This window comes from Panthera uncia, chromosome B4 (genome assembly GCF_023721935.1).
Source record: "Panthera uncia isolate 11264 chromosome B4, Puncia_PCG_1.0, whole genome shotgun sequence".
Lineage (NCBI taxonomy): Eukaryota > Metazoa > Chordata > Mammalia > Carnivora > Felidae > Panthera > Panthera uncia.
In genome coordinates this window covers 126,606,157-126,623,970 of record NC_064809.1, presented here as the reverse complement: position 1 = coordinate 126,623,970, position 17,814 = coordinate 126,606,157, and the positions used below count along the sequence as shown (strand labels likewise).

Sequence of the window (17,814 nt, the reverse complement as noted above, 5' to 3'; positions counted from 1 at the left end):
GCGCTTGCCCCTGGGTGCAAAAACTAAGCCTTTGGGTTTCCTGATCATTGCTAGAGTCAGTCTACTGGACATATTCTTTTCCCTTCCCTATACCCACAGATGTTCTGTGATTTATTTGCGAGATGATCAGCAGGTTTAAAGTCTTTTAATACCGTCGTGTCATGTGCATACATAAACAACAGGATAGTTGTATTAGCTTAAACCAACTCTCTCTCTTTTCTGCTTTTCTTCTCATTTCACATCCCTCTTTAGATCATTGGAGCTTTGATTTATGTAGACGGCAGTAAGCTTTCTGAACTATGTGTTTTCCTATTTTCCGTACTTTGAGAGCGCATTATCCTGTGAGAGGGAGGTAAGGAGCTGATGCCAGTGGAAAGTGGGTGATAATGAGAGGCAACCAAACACTCAGTGCTTGCAGCCTTTCGCTATCAGAAGGTCCACAGCTACCGGGTCTCTTTTCTTAAGAGCCATCTAGAGGGAAATGAGTGGCATAATTGGCAACCTAGACTCTTCTTACAAACATCCTGCTACCATCCAGGATTTGTTGATTGTACCAGCAATGTTAACATCATCGTTATTATTATCCATTATTGAAACTGTCTTGTTATAGCTAAAGTTCCATGATTGGCTTGTCACCTATTATTTAAAATGTGGACAAGGTGATCTAACTGACAAAGAGTTAAAAGTTTGGAGTTTTGAGGTTTTTTATTAGGACCTCTCCAAATGATCGGTTTCTGAATGCAAGCTTAGTCTAACCACCCAGGTCGTTAAGAAACGATTTCTTAAGAAAAAGTTGTCAGGATGAAATTATTCCTTGGGCATAGGTTAGAGTTGTCCGGGAGTGCTTTCTCCACCCTTACCTCCCCGAATCAATAAGGGTGCCTTTGTAGCGAACTTCTTGCCACGGGTTTCTGCCAGAGACTCTCTGGCAACCAGAAAACTTCAGTGCGCTTTCAGAATGTCCTTAGAGACTCTGTGGTGCAGGAAGTAAGGAGGTAACTGGACACACCTGTCCTCTGTAGAGTAGCCCTTCAGAGTTTGCCCTAGTCTAACAGATGCTTAAAGGAATCTTAGCCACGATTTGGTCCAACCCTCTCACTTCGTAGATCGATTTCTTAAAGAGATGGTGACTTACCCAGATTACATCAGTTATTTATATAACCCAGCACAAAACTCAACTAATCCATATTTCGTTATCAGTGCTTTAATTAAAATCCACGTCTTTCCTCAGCTGGTTTTCCAGAAGTAACGAAAGATACCTTTTTTTCCTGTGCTCACAGTGAAACTTGAGGGTTGGGGAAATATTCCTACTTTTATACCAGATGACACTTTTCTAAATACACATATTTACATACGTTCTTCGCATGTACATTCTCCCAAAGTCATCTTTACGTTATTTAAATTGCTTTCCTGAAATCTGGTCTGTTAGAGCACGCTTTTGCACTGGAGTTATTTTCTTAAGTCAGAGTTTTTGTTTTTGTTTTTTTCCTCTGATACCTTTTTTATTTGGGGATTTTTAAAGTATGGCTTATTTCTACCTTAGTAAGATTGCCTACTTCCCCCTTGAGTGAACCAACCAAATATTTGTTTATAATTCTCTCCTATCTTTAGGTCACAGCATATGATTTTATTAAGAGAGAGATGACTTTTCTGTACTTCTGTTGAGAAAATCAAAACACCCTTGACATTTTTGTTTTAATCTACTAACCGGATCACCTTATGAAACTAAACGGGTAATTCAGCGACCTTGCTGAAATACGTGTTTGGCCAGTGGTGTCTTATTAATGAAAGGAATTAATCACAATGTTACTGTCATTTCTTAGCTCCTATCTTAAAGCAGTCACTTGGAGGAAAAAAGGTGGTCCCTAGTGCTGAAATATTTTCTGACCCCACTAATGAAAAACAAGAATGCATTATGAGGTAACTGTTGAGTGAAGTCTGATACAACTGTAGCTTTGAAAACTTTAGATTCCCTCTTCCATGTGTGAGGGAGCGAGGGATGCTTTTTCTAAAACACACACACACACACACACACACACACACACACACACACCCATGTTTTACCTAGAGTTTTCCTGTTTCTCTCTGTACATTTCCACCCCCCTCCCCCACTGTGGAAATCTATCCCTATACACTGAGTTGTTTCCTCAGAGATACACGTTAGCAATAGGAAGACAGGAGAGTTAATCCAGTACAAGTGCACTGACCCAGAGCTTGAAGAAACATCACGAGGGAAGAGTGCAAGCTGCTGGCTTTAAGTTAGACTAATTTAGGCTATTCATTCAGAGAGATTTTTGTTGTAATCTCTTTCCCCTGTTCTGTTCTTAGTCCGTAACCCCTGCTAGCCATTTGCTTCCTTTCTGTTTCTTTTGTGCCACGTTCCTCTCCAGAGAACCGATCTAGCAACTGTGGCTGCAGTTTGTAGAAAGCCCCCCGACCCCCGCCCCGCCCCGAGAAGACCTGAGCTTAGCAGACGGATCGTGCGTCCTCCCCGCCCCTCTTTTTCTTGACCAGTAGAAAAGGCGTAGCTCACCCTGATTCACGTTTTAAAGGGATGACAAAACTGCTCCTGATTCTTATCCTGTGAAAAGCATGCTTGCATCCAAAGGAAAGAAAAGGCTGGTGGGCCCCTTAGCGGGCTTTTTTGTATGATTGTTTTCCTTCCACAGCTGTGTTTTTTGAACTGCTCTTCCTGTGTTCTGTTATAGAATAGTCTTACAGGAACCAATCATTAGCGCTAAAATACCTCAGGTAGGAGTGCCAGTGTGACCTGCCAATCAATCAGATTGTGGATTGCAGTGAAAAAATTGAATTATACTAACCATTCCAGCTCCACGTTAGAGATGGGAACAGAGGCTTTTTTGGACAACCGAGACTTGTGAGCGTGTGATCTAAGCCCTGCTATACCTCAGCAGCGCACAGTCAAGTCCCATACGTGACGGCACCGCCTCCGAAATTAAGTGCTCCTGCCCCGTCGCCTCCGTCCACACCAGGCGTGTGCTCTGCACTGTCCCATCACTGCCACCTCTTTTAGTTTGCCAATCGCATTTGTCCATGGCGTTTAAGCTGGTCTTTTATACTTGGAGATCTTAGCAGTTGAGGACATTTTCCACTGTGAAGGAAATGAGAGAAGGGAGGAAGTTGAGTCTGTCCACGCAGGACTCCTAAGTCCCCGATTGGGCCCCGGGGTGAGGCCACAGTCGTAATTGGACCGTGCTGTTCGCCCCACTTCCGGGTTGCCTAAAAATCGAGACCTGTGGGGGCCGTAAAACTGAAACACGTATTCCCCTCGCCCTCTTTCCTTTCACCTTAAAACAAGGTCAGTGAGTTCATTTGGAAAATCATTCACCGTTACGTCTGCTGATAGCTGGATGCTGGGGAAAGAGAACCCCAGGCCGCCCGTCACACTCCTTATGTGGCCTCCCGGCCGGGTTTGGGAAATGAACTAACTTGGGGGCATGTGAAATGGTGGCGTGCTTGAGAGGTTTGATTTGTTAAAGATCATCTCTCATCTACCATTGAAGTGATAAGTGGAAGTTAAGAAGCTGATCATAACCATTTCTTCCCTTAACCCCAATTTTAAAGTAATTCTAAAATAAAATTTAAGTACGTGTCTTTAAGACTTTTTCGTATCTACTTTCCAAAGTAGATATAGGTCTCCGTCAAAAACAGCAACAGTATTATCATTATTGTAAGTTTTTAGTACTCATGTCTGTGTTAACACTTAATCAGAGGTGCCCTATTGCCACAGAAGGGTAACCCCCCCCCCCCCCCACCCCCCAGGACCCATCTAGACAGTGTTTCTCGGCTGGAGCCGGGAGGAGGCAAGGGAAGGGAGGAGTTAGAATCGTGTAGGGACAAATGAAGCGATCCCCAGAGGCACAGCAGGTCAACCCAAAGTCAACCCAAGCTCGTGGGGATAGGTCTCTGCTCCCTGTAGTGATTTTAAGCATCACATCTGCCTTTCTCTCCACCCACCCCCACCGCCCTTGCTCAGTAAATCTGTACATCACGTGCAGGGACCAAAGCTTTCATTTTGTCTGCTGGTCTTAAAACACACACTCTTCTCCTCAGTGTCACATAATGTCACTGTCTTCCAGGTAGAAAGAAGGTGTCTTGACATCACATGCTCACCAAAGTCCTGTTTTCATGTAAATCTAAAACAAAACCAAAATAAAATTCACGGCTAGGTTAAAATCAAGAGAAGGGGAATGTCTGCCAGTAGGAGATCCTCCTAACAGATAATGCAGATACAGGAGGGCAGGATATGTAGAGCCCTTCCATTTTGTTCTGGTTAAAACAGAACCGTGCAGGAGCGTCCTGTGGTCAGTGTGGCAACACTATAAAGTTAATTAAATGCTAAAACTGATTCAGAGTGGAGTAGAGAATCCCTAGCAGGTGATGGTGAACCCTGGAGAGCTGAGACATGAACATCAAAAGGATCTTCAAGGTAACCGCATTGTCCTGGGAAAGAGCTGGAAGTTGAAGGCAGGGATGTCTTATGGATATGTGGAAAGCTAGAACATTCAGCACAGGCGCTATGGCAGAAGAACTCTGGGTCAGAGTGGATGGGTGCTGACGGAGGGCCGGCGAGTGCTGCGGGTCAGGACTGGACCATGCGGTCAGGGTCAGGAAGGGTGAATAGGGGAGCGATGTAGCTAGCGTCGGGCCACCCCTATTGGGAACATTCTGGAGTCCTTCTTAATGAATTATAAAGGAGTGAGAAAGTGAGCCTTTTAACGGGGCATGTGTATGTTTGCATCAGGCTCAGCCCATGCCAGATGTATCCAGCTCTCAGGGTTCCAAAAAGCAGTCCATGTGTGCCCTCCTACATTAGGGTGTGCTGTGGCCATGCTAATCCCCATTTTTTGTTTTATTTCAAATCACACACAGATAGAGTCTGCAAACTGCTTCAGATCCAACAGGTCTGATTGTGTGTAAATACATATGTCCTTTTTAATTTTTATTAATGGTTGCTTCAGTTTTGCATCAGTGCATGGTTAAAAGCAATACACATCAGCTATTTCATGACTTCATATCTCCAAATGAATTATTTCTCCTCTTTTTTTTTTTTTGTTTGTTTGTTTGTGCAGTCAGCTGAAGACATGTTAGCATCCCCACTCTAAACCTCTCAGTGGAGTCTCTGTTCCCTTCTCTGACATAACAGATGGGTTACTGCTTGTTATAATTATTAACATCGTGGTGTGGGCCAGGGCTAGGGCGGGCGACCTTGACTATTTCTTTGGGCTGGGGAGGGCCCGTCGTTAGGGTCTGGAATGTTAACTCAAGTGGTGACTGACTGTTTCCGTAATAGCCGGTTGTTGTGGCTGCACGCTCTAGTACCTGAGGCTGTGTACTTCACCGAGCTTGTGGTAGAGCCTAGGGCAAACCGCTGTCCCAAGAGAATGCTGGGATAGATAGAGTTAGCCAATACGAGTCTGAACGTGGTGATTTTGCTGGTTGTTTTAGCTCCAGATGTTGGCATGCTTAGTTTTTAATGTGATTAATAAATGTGGCGCCATATCCCTCCCCGCCTCCCCCCCCCACGCCTGAACCCTGTCTCCTACCCCCTTCCCCGCCCTTGTTCTTTCTGAAAAACTTAAGAAACAGTAATGAAAACCTTGGTGTTTCAAACTGCACTTTGTTCTCATGTTCTGCAAAAGACCTCAGACTTGCCGGTAGAAGCAAAAGCCGAGAAAACGATTTCTCAGCCCGGAAGCTCTGTGCACTCCGAAATCGGAGTAGGGATAGAGACATCCGAAGTGTCTCTGTCTTACAGTTTTGGATGTATTTTGTTTAAGGCAGCAGCGGAAGTGCTTTGGGGTATGACTACACCCAAGAGAAGTAAATCCATGATCATACAACTTAACTTTTCTAATTTTGGGGTAGTCGCTGATGAATTACCAAATTAGCTTGTATCTTTCCATCCTAAACATAGTCCCCCTTTTAAAGGGCCTCTCTGTAGCACCATTATAAAGTAATCAGGAGAGCCGTCGTGTTGAAATATTACCAACTTAAAAAAAAACAAACATTCACGTAGTTTTTCTTCATGCTGATATTCTCCTCAAGCTTTTTGTTATCAGTAAAACATTTGTATTCCTGTTCTGGTTTTCCTGAATTTAAATAGCAAAGAACCTCATCAAATTTCAAACTTCAAAGCCCGAGTTGAGTTAGAATAGAAGGAAACTACTGCATGTAGATTCTCTCCCATTTCCTTCTGGTTTGGAAGGAATCTCCTTTCCCCCAGTCTGATCTCTTGAGGTTCTGATGGCTTTTTGCGGGTTGAGGAACACGAGAGGGAGTGGTCCTATCAGTAACTAAATTCAGAACCTCCTTTTCCAGAATTCCAGAATTAGTATGCTAACCGCTCAAAGTGATGATTTGATAGAATCCCCAGTATTTTCGACTTTACAGAGACTTTCAGAGAGTCAGGTCGGTACTGAGCCTCAGAATCCCTTAATGGGAATGTATATTCTGCCCTACAGCATAGAACTTCAGTTTTTAAGCGTTTTACTCAGGTGAGCACAAATTGGGCTTTAACTGCTTTGATTACGTTGGTGTTTTAAATTTTTAAAGATTATTTTGGTGTCTTTTGGAATACTAAAGGCACAGACCACCTAATGGCTGTTTACCACGCTATCGTTGCTTACAAAGTTTTCCTAAAGACGGCCCTGGTGTAGATCTCACTCTAACAAACTTTAATTCTAAACCAATGGAACCATCTGTAGTTATAATGAAAAATTGAGCCGTTCACGTTCATTTAAAGCTTAAAATTTCAGCTATAATGATTGGCTTGTTGCTTTGGTTAACACATGCTTTTACTGTTCTTTAGAAGTTTAAAAAAGGACCTACCTAGCTAGCCATAGATACCATCAGGTAAAGAGACACTTTATAGCGTGTGTATGTATAGATAGGTCTAGTTTTAGTTACAGATACAGCGGTGTATGTGTTACAGCCTGGATGTATACAGTTTTGCCCAAATCAGTCTGTTCCCGTAGACCTGGCTGGATTTCAGAGTGAACGTGTTGATCTCAGGTAGCCCCCGAGGGTGCTTCCCGCCTTGTTTCTGTCCATTACCGTGTCATTGCCAGTGTTTGGTAATATTAATTAGAATCTTCTTACTTATACGTGGAAGAATTTGTAATGGAGAAAGAAACATTTGCTTTCCTGAGTGATTCACTCGAAGAACAAAGAGAAGTAATACGTAACTACTGTAATCCAGTCAGAGGGATACTTTGAACGTACGCCGGAAGCTACTGCTGATGACGTCAAGAGTAGAAACGTTCCTCCGGAATGCAGAGCGTTCATGTAGAGAAAGCCTACATGAGATGGTGTCATAGTGTGTACCAGTTGAACATAGTTATATCTGAGAGGGAGAAATAGTCATAAGAATTTACACCTGAATGAGGTGTAGGTGAAAGAGACGAAGTCTAGAAGAGGAAAAAAAGCAGGGCTTGCCGCTTTTTAAAATAGCACTTATCGTTGTGATTTTCTTTGAAACACTTCATGGGAGAGTACATGTGGTTCACCCTGACAGCGGAAACCTTTGGGGTGTTTGTTCCCCTAAAGTGAAGGGAAGTAACAATAGGATGGAAGAGTTTGGAAGCCTCTAGGACCGAGGGGATAGTGGAACCACTGGAAGAAGGACTCCAGAGTGCGCAGTGAGACTGGGTGTTAAGTAAGGGCCTCTGAATCTGTTAGGAGAGGAAAATAAATGCAGGCAAATGCTCAGGCCATGGAGGGAGGCCCAACTCATCTAGCTGAATCCCACTGCAAGGCCCTCAGCCATTCGTAATCTGATTTGCCCCAGTCCTAAATGCAGCTCGGGACCGGCAGACTTTTTCTGCGAAGGGCCAAGGGCTAAACGTTTCCGGCTTCGGAGGCCGTACGGTGCCGTCACGCCTGCTTCCAGAAACAGGTGGCAGGCTGCATCGGCTCACAGCCCGAAGGTTCCAGCCCCTGATCTACACTGGCTTTTCCTATTAAACGTTGCCTCTCGACAAAAAGCCTAGTCCTGATGGAGCATAGCACCAGAGAGGACCTTTCTGTTACATCCTGTAGTCTCTTAGCAATAAATCAGCCTGAGAATCTGAAGTTAACACATACACATTTACATTCCCCATCAGTCAGATAGCGTTCTCCCACCTTCCTGCAAATATTTGCCCTGTTGAAAGTTCCAGCAAAGACCATGAAGTAAGACAGGTCTGAGATCATGTCTTCGTTGCTTATATCGGAGAACGGGTCCCACTGAGGTAGTTTACTCTTGTAATTGTCCTAAATTGGAAAGCAGATCCCTGTGTTGGGTGGAGCTTAATTTTGTGCCAGGGGAAGGATAACATGCAGACTGATGCAGTTTGAAACATTTCTCCTCCCACGTGTGTGTCCGTGTTTGCGTCTGTCCCTGTGTCATTGTGCGTGTACGTCTGCGTGTGGGTGGGTGTGTGTTGGTCCGGCCGTCGGGGGAGAGGTATCTGTAAAGTCAGTTCTCTTCTCTCCTGTAGGGCGGATACGCAGCCTACAGATATGCACAGCCGGCTACCGCGACCGCGGCCACAGCCGCTGCCGCTGCCGCCGCAGCTTACAGCGACGGGTAAGCGGGCGGGGAGCCCAGGGGGGGGCCGCCCAGGTGCCGCCCCGCCTTCCTCCTGTCACCATTTCCAGATCGCCACTCGGGGCCACCCTGGGTTCCAGATGCCTGCAGACCCCCTTAGGCCCTGTGCTCCTCCCCCCTCCCGCTTATTCCTGTCTCTCTTTGGCTTTGACCCCAGGCTCCCTCTCTCCCTCTTCCTCATCCCCACCTCCTTGCTTTTCCATTGGATGGAAGTCCTTCAGAAGTTTCCAGAGGTACTGCATTTGGGCATAGAAGCGGACAGGTTTCCGTTCTGCCCGTTCCCTAATAACGTTGAGGACCGAGTTACTCGCTAGTCTTGATTAGCACAGTAAGCCTCTCATTCTTTTAGATCATGGCCTTTTCTTGCTCTCCCTGATTGTCTTTCTTTTCTCCAGTTACGGCCGGGTATACACAGCCGACCCCTACCATGCCCTGGCCCCTGCCGCTAGCTATGGAGTTGGCGCTGTGGTGAGTATTATTATATGTACCGTGTTTTTTTTTTTCACCACTTTACACCTTTTAACTTTTACCTGCAGTTTGCAGAAGCTCTAGAAGTGTGATAAATTCAGGCCTTCTTCCACTGCCAAAGTGTTGAAGCCACAGAAAACTAGCTGGAAATTCGTATCGCCTTCATCTGTGTGTTGTAGCATGAGCCCCTTGACCTGGTTACCGGCAGCAGAAAGGCATGAATAGTGACAGTCTGCCCCGGGTGACGGCATCATTTGGGAGAGAAAGAAGGGAACAGGTTGATGCTTTATATTGGCTCAGATGTTGGATACATATACCTGTGGCTTGGTTTAACTGATAGGTCTTAGCAGAGATGTCGGGGGAGAGACTCTCCAGCTTTCACAGTAAGCTTTCCAAAACCTGTGCATTAGTTTCAGATGCAGATATCAAAGGATGTCCTTGCCATTTCTGAGCCTTCTGGCAGAAAGCACTACAAATCACCAAATGAATGCCTTACAAAGGTCTTTTCTATCCGTAACATTCATAGCAAAATACGATGTTTTCCTGGAAGCGTAGAAAAGATCCATAGACCTCAATTTAGAATAATCCTCCCCCCAACCAAACTCGAACCCTCACTGTGGTATTTTTGTGGTGGCCTGGATACGTCCAGGCCCAGTGATAGTGACTCACCGGCCGCAGCAGGGACACACCGTGTCACAGCGACATCTCCTAACGCTGTGTGCCATCCAGAGTACAGCCAGGCAGCGGCCTGGGGGTCATGGACGACAGTGTGTGATGGGGAGGCAGAGTGATAAATGAAATTTAAGACCGGGAGGAATATGAGAGCCCATCATTTCTCACACTAAATTTCTAATGATAGATTTGTGGGAGGAAGTAACAGGGTCCTGAGGGGAATGTAGGTGTAGACAGACAAGATAAAGACAGTGATAGAAGTCGCTGAGATTTTATGTGCCAAAAAGATACAGATCCGACCCCGAAAGAATGACCCAAGGAGAGAGATGTTCCTAGGGAACTTTTAATGGAGATAGGTCGTTAGATAAAAGAAAGGAATTAAAGCTCAGTTAAAATGAGAGAGAGAGAGAGAGAGGGAGGGAGAGAAGGAAGGAAGAGAAGGGAGGGAGGAAGGAAGGAATGAGTTCAGATATGTCAAGAAGCACCTAGTTGGCACATTTTGTAGGTTATAGAGGAACTAGACTTTAATATTTAAAAGATTGACTGTGGTTTAAATCCAGCACCATCTCGAACATGGTATGTGACAGTTAGTGGTCAGAGCACCTGAGCACCTATTCCCTGCAGACAGGTAATGTGCAAGAAGGTGAAATCAGCTATGATGTCATCAAGGTAAACCGAAACTCGTGCTAAATTTTAAACATCAGATTATTTACTGACTTGGTTTTAAACTCTACTGAGTTTCCCTTCTTTGCTAATTCATGTAAATCATTAAGTACAGTGTCGTCATACCCTCTTCTTGAGAATATCGGGCCAGCAGTGAGTGTCGTGGGTTCTGGTTTGAGCCCCTTAGAGGCAGAAGTTGGTTTCCCAATGTCACTGCACAAGGTCACATCGTACCAGTTGCTTTGAAGCTTCTAAAGAAACTGTTTTCCCAAATCCCTTTTCAGGACACTTTTCTTCACCTTTAATGTTTCTCTCATCAACCTTCTAATTATTTTTATGTCTCTAATTACTGCAGGCGAGTTTATACCGAGGTGGCTACAGCCGATTTGCCCCCTACTGAAGTGACGTGAGACCCCGCAAATGGGACAGCCCCCCAGTTCATGAGGCCTGGCTATTGCAATATTTACTAGTAGAGGAACTCTATAGCAAGATGAAGAGGAAAAACAAACAAACAAACAAAAAAAAAACACAAAAAAAGAGAGAATACTTTTTTATACCTCACTATGTTCTTTGAATATGTATTTTTCCTTTAAATTTCTGCCTTTAATTCTTTTGTTCCAAAGATTGTGCATTTTTTTCTTTTTTTTTTTCTTTTTTTTTTTTTTAACTGTGGTAAAAAAAAAAAAAAAATAATGCATTTCCATGTCTGTATGTCCGTGCTAGCTCATTCTGTCAATCACGGAAGAGGCAGTTCATGAGGAAGGAGAGACCTTAGGAGCTGATGAACGCATGTGATCAGAAATCCGCAGACAGAGTTACCAAAGTGTATCCGGTGCTGAGTGGCTGGGGGACAAGCAGAAGTGGAGATCTTTCTGCGACAGGATATTCTTCTAGTCTTCTGAGTTTCTGGTCTTCGGCAGGCAATTCTGGTTGGCTGTGGCTGGAATCCACATGCTGATAGATGACAGGAATTTGTGCTTGCAAAGCGGGAGAATTAAAAGCCACTGTCCTCTCCTCTTCCCTCCTGTCTTCTCCATCCTTTTTACAATCATCTTACCTGCACAGCCTGAGACGGTCGGCATAGTTTTTGGAATTATAGTATTAATATTTCCAAACACGCTCTCAGACTGTGGATAATAAACACCTCATTAGGAAACCGATCTCAGAATGAACTCCGGAGTGTGAAAAAGATCATTCTTTTCTTTCTTGAGATCCTAGCATTCCTGCTGGGCCTCTTCTCCTTTCTCTGAACCACGGCTTGGCTCATCTGTCCTTTTATGAACTCCCTGCTCCCACGTCCTCAAGAGTCAGGAATTTAGGACCCAGAGACAGGAGAATAAATAGCCAGCGACCAGATTTCCCGGCTTGAGGGTTAGAAGTACAGAGTGTTGGGAGTCCGTAAAGACAGTAAGGAAAAGAAAAGGGATATCGGAGGGTGTCTGGCAGGGCTCTGATATTCCTGTCCTTTCTCTTACATCAGGAGGGCAGTACAAGGTGTAAAACGTATGAAAACCGTTAGCAAAAGATCAAGCACTGAGTGCAGGGTCCACTGTCCCTGGAAGCTTGCGGTGACCGGGGCACGGAAGGGCAGGCATGGGCGCTTTGTACTGGCTCCAAAGCCATAGGAATTCCCAGCTCCCGGGGCCTCTGCGAGCCACTTCTCTGTCCACAGTCTTGAGCTCTCGTGACCCTTCCGCCCGGCTTCTCGTCATCCTCCAAAGATGCCAGCCGAGCACCCGCCTACTTGGCATATATACCAACACTACAGGATATCAAATCCGAGCCCCTGAGGTTGCTCCCCTCCCATCCTGGAAAGAGAGTCTGACATGGCAAGGATCTTCTGTGTTGCCAGGAAGAGTCATGTGGTGGCCGCAGCAGTGGGTCACTGCCGCGGCCCTGCGGCTTTGATGTTACATGTATAAGCAAGGTAGGGGAGAGGCGTTTCTCTTCTAGCTGGTAATGGTAGAGGCCAGGGTCCTGCCGCATTTCCAAAATGAAGGCCTGAGAAAATAGAAAAGCACGTTCTGTTTGGGTCCCTGGTCTATTCACGTTGGTACTAGGGTGACCTCTCACCCAAGGGATAGCTGCTCAAGGGAGTAATTCAGAGACATGGAGCTTCCGGTTTGGTATGGGTTTATTTTCCGTTTGTGTTTTTGTTTTTGTTTTTGTTTTTTTTTTACTCCTGCCTCCACACATGTTCTTGACTGATGACTATTCGTGTCCCTGAATTAAAATGACTGACACATGGCAGCATGAAGCATCCTTTGTAAGCAGAGTGATCTGTCCGGGAGGGACTGGCCTGTCGTGTAAAGCACAACTCTTCTCCCCCCTCAGAAGCCCCGCTCTCCTGATGACCGGGGGAGAGGCTGTCCCTGAAACGAGGGGAGACATCAAGGAAGATAGAGGCCTCGATGCAATCTTAACTGATTCTGGGGAGGACTGCGTGGAACAGGGGACACCAAACTGCCCGGGCCGTTGGCCACTTTGAAGGGTTCTCCTCCCCAAGCCAAAGTTTGGTTCGTTGCCGTTAAGACAATTTTTGTTGTGTTGTATATAAATATTTTAGTTAGAGGAAGGGTTCTTGGGATGCGGGGGCTATCACAGTTCTAGAGAATGGGGGCAGGGAGGATTTTTTCCCCCCCTTTGCTTTTGGCTTTTGTTTTGAGGGAGAGCTTTTACTGACTAAAGACGGAGAAACCTCGGGTCGTGTTCAAACAGGGGCCATTGACGAAAATGGCAAACCACGGCTCGGTGGAGAGCAGGCCAGATTTTACGTGGTTGTGGCTGTCGCAGGGGAATGAGCTTAATCATTTGCTCTTCTTTTGTCCGAGAGAGAGACAAGGACGGTGGGAAAGGGAGAGAAGGCAGCCCCCACCGCCCTTCGGAAAGAGGCAGAAGCTGGAGCTTGGGGTTCCTTGCGTGCATTTCAGTTCAGCGGGTTCTGGCTGAGGACTCCGCGGGCAGGCCCTGCGTGCCCTGCTGCGTCTCCAGGGATGGCTTTGAGCACGGCTTCCTCCAGCTCCCTTCTCTAAGGAAAGCCAAGCAGAGTTCGGCTTGCGCCAGAGGGCCTTTGCTTTTTAGCGTCAGCACTGAGACTCGGGGCTCCCGTGAGCACCCGAAGGAGACGGTGTCGGCCTCCCCCTCACCTCTTGAACTTTGAGACTCCGTAGAGCCAGCCCCCTCGGAGGCAGGTTCCTCGGAGCACCGAGGCTTGTCTGCTCCCGGCTCTGGTTCCCGTCGCACCGAGCGACCGAGCCGGGAGGGAGTCTGGCGTCTGGGGGTTCGTGGGCGGATGCCGCTCGATGATCCAAAAACCTCACCGATGCTGAAGGCCAGCACGTGACCGATTTCCACAGCTTTCCCGTAGCTCCTGGCGTGGACTCCTGTGCTTAGCATCTTACTCCTAGAGAAGCTGGGCTCCTTTAATGAGACCCCTAGCGAAAACCGTCCTCTCGGTCTCCCTCTTTCGGCCCAGAGAGCTGCCCGTAGGTCTTTTCTGGAATGCCTTGTGGTGCGCGGTTCACCGGGTCAGACGTTGTGACTCAGCGTTTTTAAGGCTCTCGGGTTTGCCGGCCTTGCCACCGCCCCCGGCCTCCGGCAGCCACGAGGTGGGATGGAGCCAGTGTCACTTGTCCTCGAAAAAGAAGGGCACTGGGGCTCAGCTCCTAGTTTAAGAGGGGAGCTAGTGGACGTTATTCAGTAGAAACCCGGGACAGCAGCTTTTCCTGAAAAGTAGAACCCCTCAGGGGCTGGACCGCTCTGACTTCAGGTCATACTTTCCTAGCCGTGCAGCGGAGCAGTGGGTGAGTCAACACCCCCCGTTAGTTTCCCGACGGGAGGGAGGTGTAGACTCGGGATGGAAGCCACCTCGAGGACCTGCAGGAAGGCCTTGATCACCCCCCTTTCCTCACGCCGGGGCCCATCTGGAAGGCACGCCGGCCGGGAGCCCAGCGTCCAGCCCCCTCTGCTGCTTGCAGCCTCTAGGACAGTAACATTCGCAGAATTGCAGACTTTTTTCCCCCAGTTGATAGGAAGAAAGGGACTTTGGGGGGTGGGGGTTGGGGAAGGGGTAGTGGTGTTTTAAAAAGCATAAGTTACCTGTTTGCACTGTTATAAGATAGGAAAAAAAAATAGTGGGCAAGGTGAACATCAGACGTAAATTTGCGTGTTTTTATTTTGTCATGCTCTTGAAGATGTCTGACCATTTGTAGGTATACACCAGTGAAACTTGATTCTCTGTTGCATCAAACACTTTTTTTTTTTTTTTGGCAATGTTACTGTCCACAAACCTCTTCTCCCCTCCCTTTCCCTTTTCCTGTGTACTTCTTCATACTTGCTTTACTGATCAACCAGGCAATAGCCATCCAAGAGCTAGAGCGTGAAGCAGGGCCCTCTCCAAGTAGGCTCTGGGTGTCCTAAGCCAGCACGCGCCCTCTGGTTCAGTGAGTGCAGTCGAGTCCCTGGCACCTGTCTTGAAAACAAGGCTTACAGACCAGACTCCAGCGAGTTCTCGAATTCCTGAATCCGATGGACCAGGAATGAGGAGCTGAGCGTGGAGGGGACCCCTCGGGTACCGAAGTTGGCTGTAGTAGCTGAGTTCTTCTCCACGTTACCGGAACTGTAGCCAGTTACAGTTTACTCAGGAAAACGGTAGATCAATTCAGCCATGGTAGTGCTGGTTGGCAGGGATTGGTAACTGAGGGAACTGCTCGTCAGCCAAAACGCAAACCTTGCCTTTAAGGAGACTGCCGGCGGGGGGCTGGGGGGGGGGGGGGGGGCCTTTCCGTGTCCCTTCTGGCTGGTGGTCACACTCGCCTGTGTGGGGAAGGCCCGGTCACACTGGCAAGCAAAAAGGGAACATCAATTCTCTCTCCTCTCCCCACCCCCTGCCCCAGTCACCAACACCAGATTCCCAGGGGGTACACGCGGTTTTGAATTTTTTTTTTTTTTTTAAGTGACTTTCGGTTTGGTTTTTCTGGGGACTGATAAGTGCTTTAAGCAATGTCTCTACCCCGTTGAGACTCCCAGCTTAGCCATTTTCTTGTATTTTTCTGTTCACAGTATTTGTGTGTGTGCGTGTGTGTGTGTGTGTGTGTGCTCGTTTTGGCTGTATTATATATCGAGTGATGAATTGATCCTCTTTTTTCCCTAAGGGATATGAACTGTTTTTGTTTTTGTTTTTTTTCTTGTGTTCTAATCCTGCTTGTGAATAGCTGGAGCAAACCTGGGGCTGACACACGTAAGCTAGGGCTCAAGTGCTCAGAGAGCCAGCGCAGTTGACTCGTCCCTGACGGGCGACCGGCCTGCGTCTCTGAGCCTTTCAGTCCAAATCTTTGCAAGGCTGAAAACGCCACAGACCCTCTCCTCTCCTCCCCACCCCCCATGGCAGGGACTGGACCATCCCGACATGCAACACGCAGCCTCTCCGGCCCCCTCCCGTTGCCATGGCAAAACAGGTACCTTTGGGGCACGGGGGCATCACGTGGGATGCTTGTATAATTGACCACCTCGCCTTCTCTCCCCACCCCCTCACCCCCAGAGTCACTTCCTAGGACACCCGAGCTGCTTGCCCAGGGTCCTGTTTCCCTGCGAACTCCAGAGAAGCACCCCAGGGCTTTGTGACAGTCTCTGACTCCCTCCCCTTCTCGTTAAGAATCATATTGTATAGTAGCTTTCAGACCATACAGTATTCATTGGGTTACTCCTATTATTATCAAGTAGCTGGAATTGTGAAGGTCGGAGTAGTTAGATCTTTAGCTTTTATTCCTTATTTTTTTGTATTACTATCCATGTGTATAAATTATTGATCATGTTGCTGGCTTTTATAAACTCTAAGCAAAGGAGGAGCACTGCCTCTGCCTTTGCAAATGGTAATGAAGCACTGTTTTTAAATAAAAGAGAGAAACACCATTCTTGGGCCTGTGTGCGTTGATCCGGGGATCCCTGTTGCCTCCGGGAGGCTCAAAACCTACCCCTTGGATTTGACTTCTTCAGAGGGAGGAGAGAGGAGGCAGCGTGGCACTTTCTGGGTGGAGGGCGCTCTGGGTCTGGGTCTTGCGGGCTGGGGGGGTAGGTAGGTGAGGCCTGAGTCTGGGGGAGGAAGCTGGGGGGGGAGGGGAGAGGGTGGGGGCCGTGGGGGTGGTGGGGAGTGCCTCGCCGTGGGTTCCTCTGGGCTGGGCAGAAGCTGCATTTTGTGCTTCTGCCTCTGACCTCCCTTCAGCCCTCGTGCTCTCCTGGACTCCTCGCTGCCCCCTCCCCTTCCGGCCACTTGACCTTCCTGTCTCACTGTCCCTGTCATGGTGTCCCCTGGGCTCCTGTGCCCTCTCCTTCCTGTGGGGTCCTGCTGGCCCTTCTCTCCCCTGGCCAGACCTTCTCACCCGCCCTTCCTTTGCTGGTTTCCCCCCTCCCCCAGTCTCCAGAATTCTCCATGAGCCTCCAGTGCCCTTCGCTCGGCTCTCCGGTCACCTTGCTTCCTGTTCCGTGGAGGAGATGGAAGTGTCACCGTCTCCCTGAAAGATTGTGCTTTGCCACCAGACACCTACCCGAGTTCACACCCCTTCTTCCCCCCTCTCTCCTCTTCTACTGGAAACACATTCTTCACCTTAGGAGCTGCCCCCACACTCGTGCCCCGCACCTCATCCTTCCGGGGACCTTTGTCGTGCCCTCCTGCGAGGTCAGCCTTTCATTTCCTACTCGTTAGTCCCTCTGGCATTTAAACCTACTTACACCTTTAACATATTTTTTAAGTAATTCTGCAAGATCCCAGGTCCTCTCCTACGTGACAGACTTCTGGAATCGATTTCTGCCCGCTGATGCCCTGTGATCCTTCCACCTGCACAGCCACCGTGGGGGGGTGAAGGCTCCCTCTGCTGCCACCGCGCTAGCTAGTGGGTCCCACTTCCTCTCCAGTGGTCCCCGTTTCCATCCATTTGCCCAGCAACGCCCACCACCGAAGTCCGTTCTCCGTTGGTAACCCGCTTGTTACCAACACGGCGCGTGCGTGGTCATGCGCTTCTCTCCAGAACACCACCTGCTCAACTCCCCACCCTGGTCCGAGCGCCTGGGCATCGGGACAGCCAGCACCAGGCACGTGGAAACAATCTGTTGGGGGCGGGGGGGGGGGGGGTGGGGGGTGGGAAGGGCTGCATGAAGTGAGACACAGTTTCCAGCCTGCCTTCCCCTCTGTGGTCGCCCCGAGTGAGTAATCAGTCCCGCTTGAGAGCCATCCACGTTATCTTCTCGATCTTTCTTGCAGCCCCGAGGCAGGCACTTGGGCACCGGCCCTCCCGGGTCTCTGGGCGCCCCCTCCTTTGCTGAGTACACCACGTGGGCAGAGTCCTGACTGCTCTTCTCCCAGGCCATCGCTAGGGGTGTGTTTGCAGCCAAGTGCCCCCCCCCCC

The 17,814-nt window shown here is 48.1% G+C and overlaps 1 protein-coding gene across 4 annotated transcripts in view; it reads left to right on the top strand.

Annotated features, from left to right (window-relative positions):
• RBFOX2 (RNA binding fox-1 homolog 2) overlaps positions 1-12,671 on the top strand; it is a 281,688-nt gene extending 269,017 nt beyond the window's left edge. For 2 of the 4 annotated variants that reach the window (XM_049626258.1, XM_049626256.1), the window contains exons 11-14: positions 2,709-2,751; positions 8,502-8,590; positions 9,007-9,079; positions 10,770-12,671. In XM_049626258.1, the coding sequence (XP_049482215.1) occupies positions 2,709-2,751; positions 8,502-8,590; positions 9,007-9,079; positions 10,770-10,814 (250 nt within the window). In that variant the 3' untranslated portion in view covers positions 10,815-12,671. The remainder of the gene's footprint in view (positions 1-2,708; positions 2,752-8,501; positions 8,591-9,006; positions 9,080-10,769) is intronic. The other 2 variants (XM_049626259.1, XM_049626257.1) reach the window with 1 other exon arrangement.
• The last annotated feature ends 5,143 nt before the right edge of the window (positions 12,672-17,814 follow it).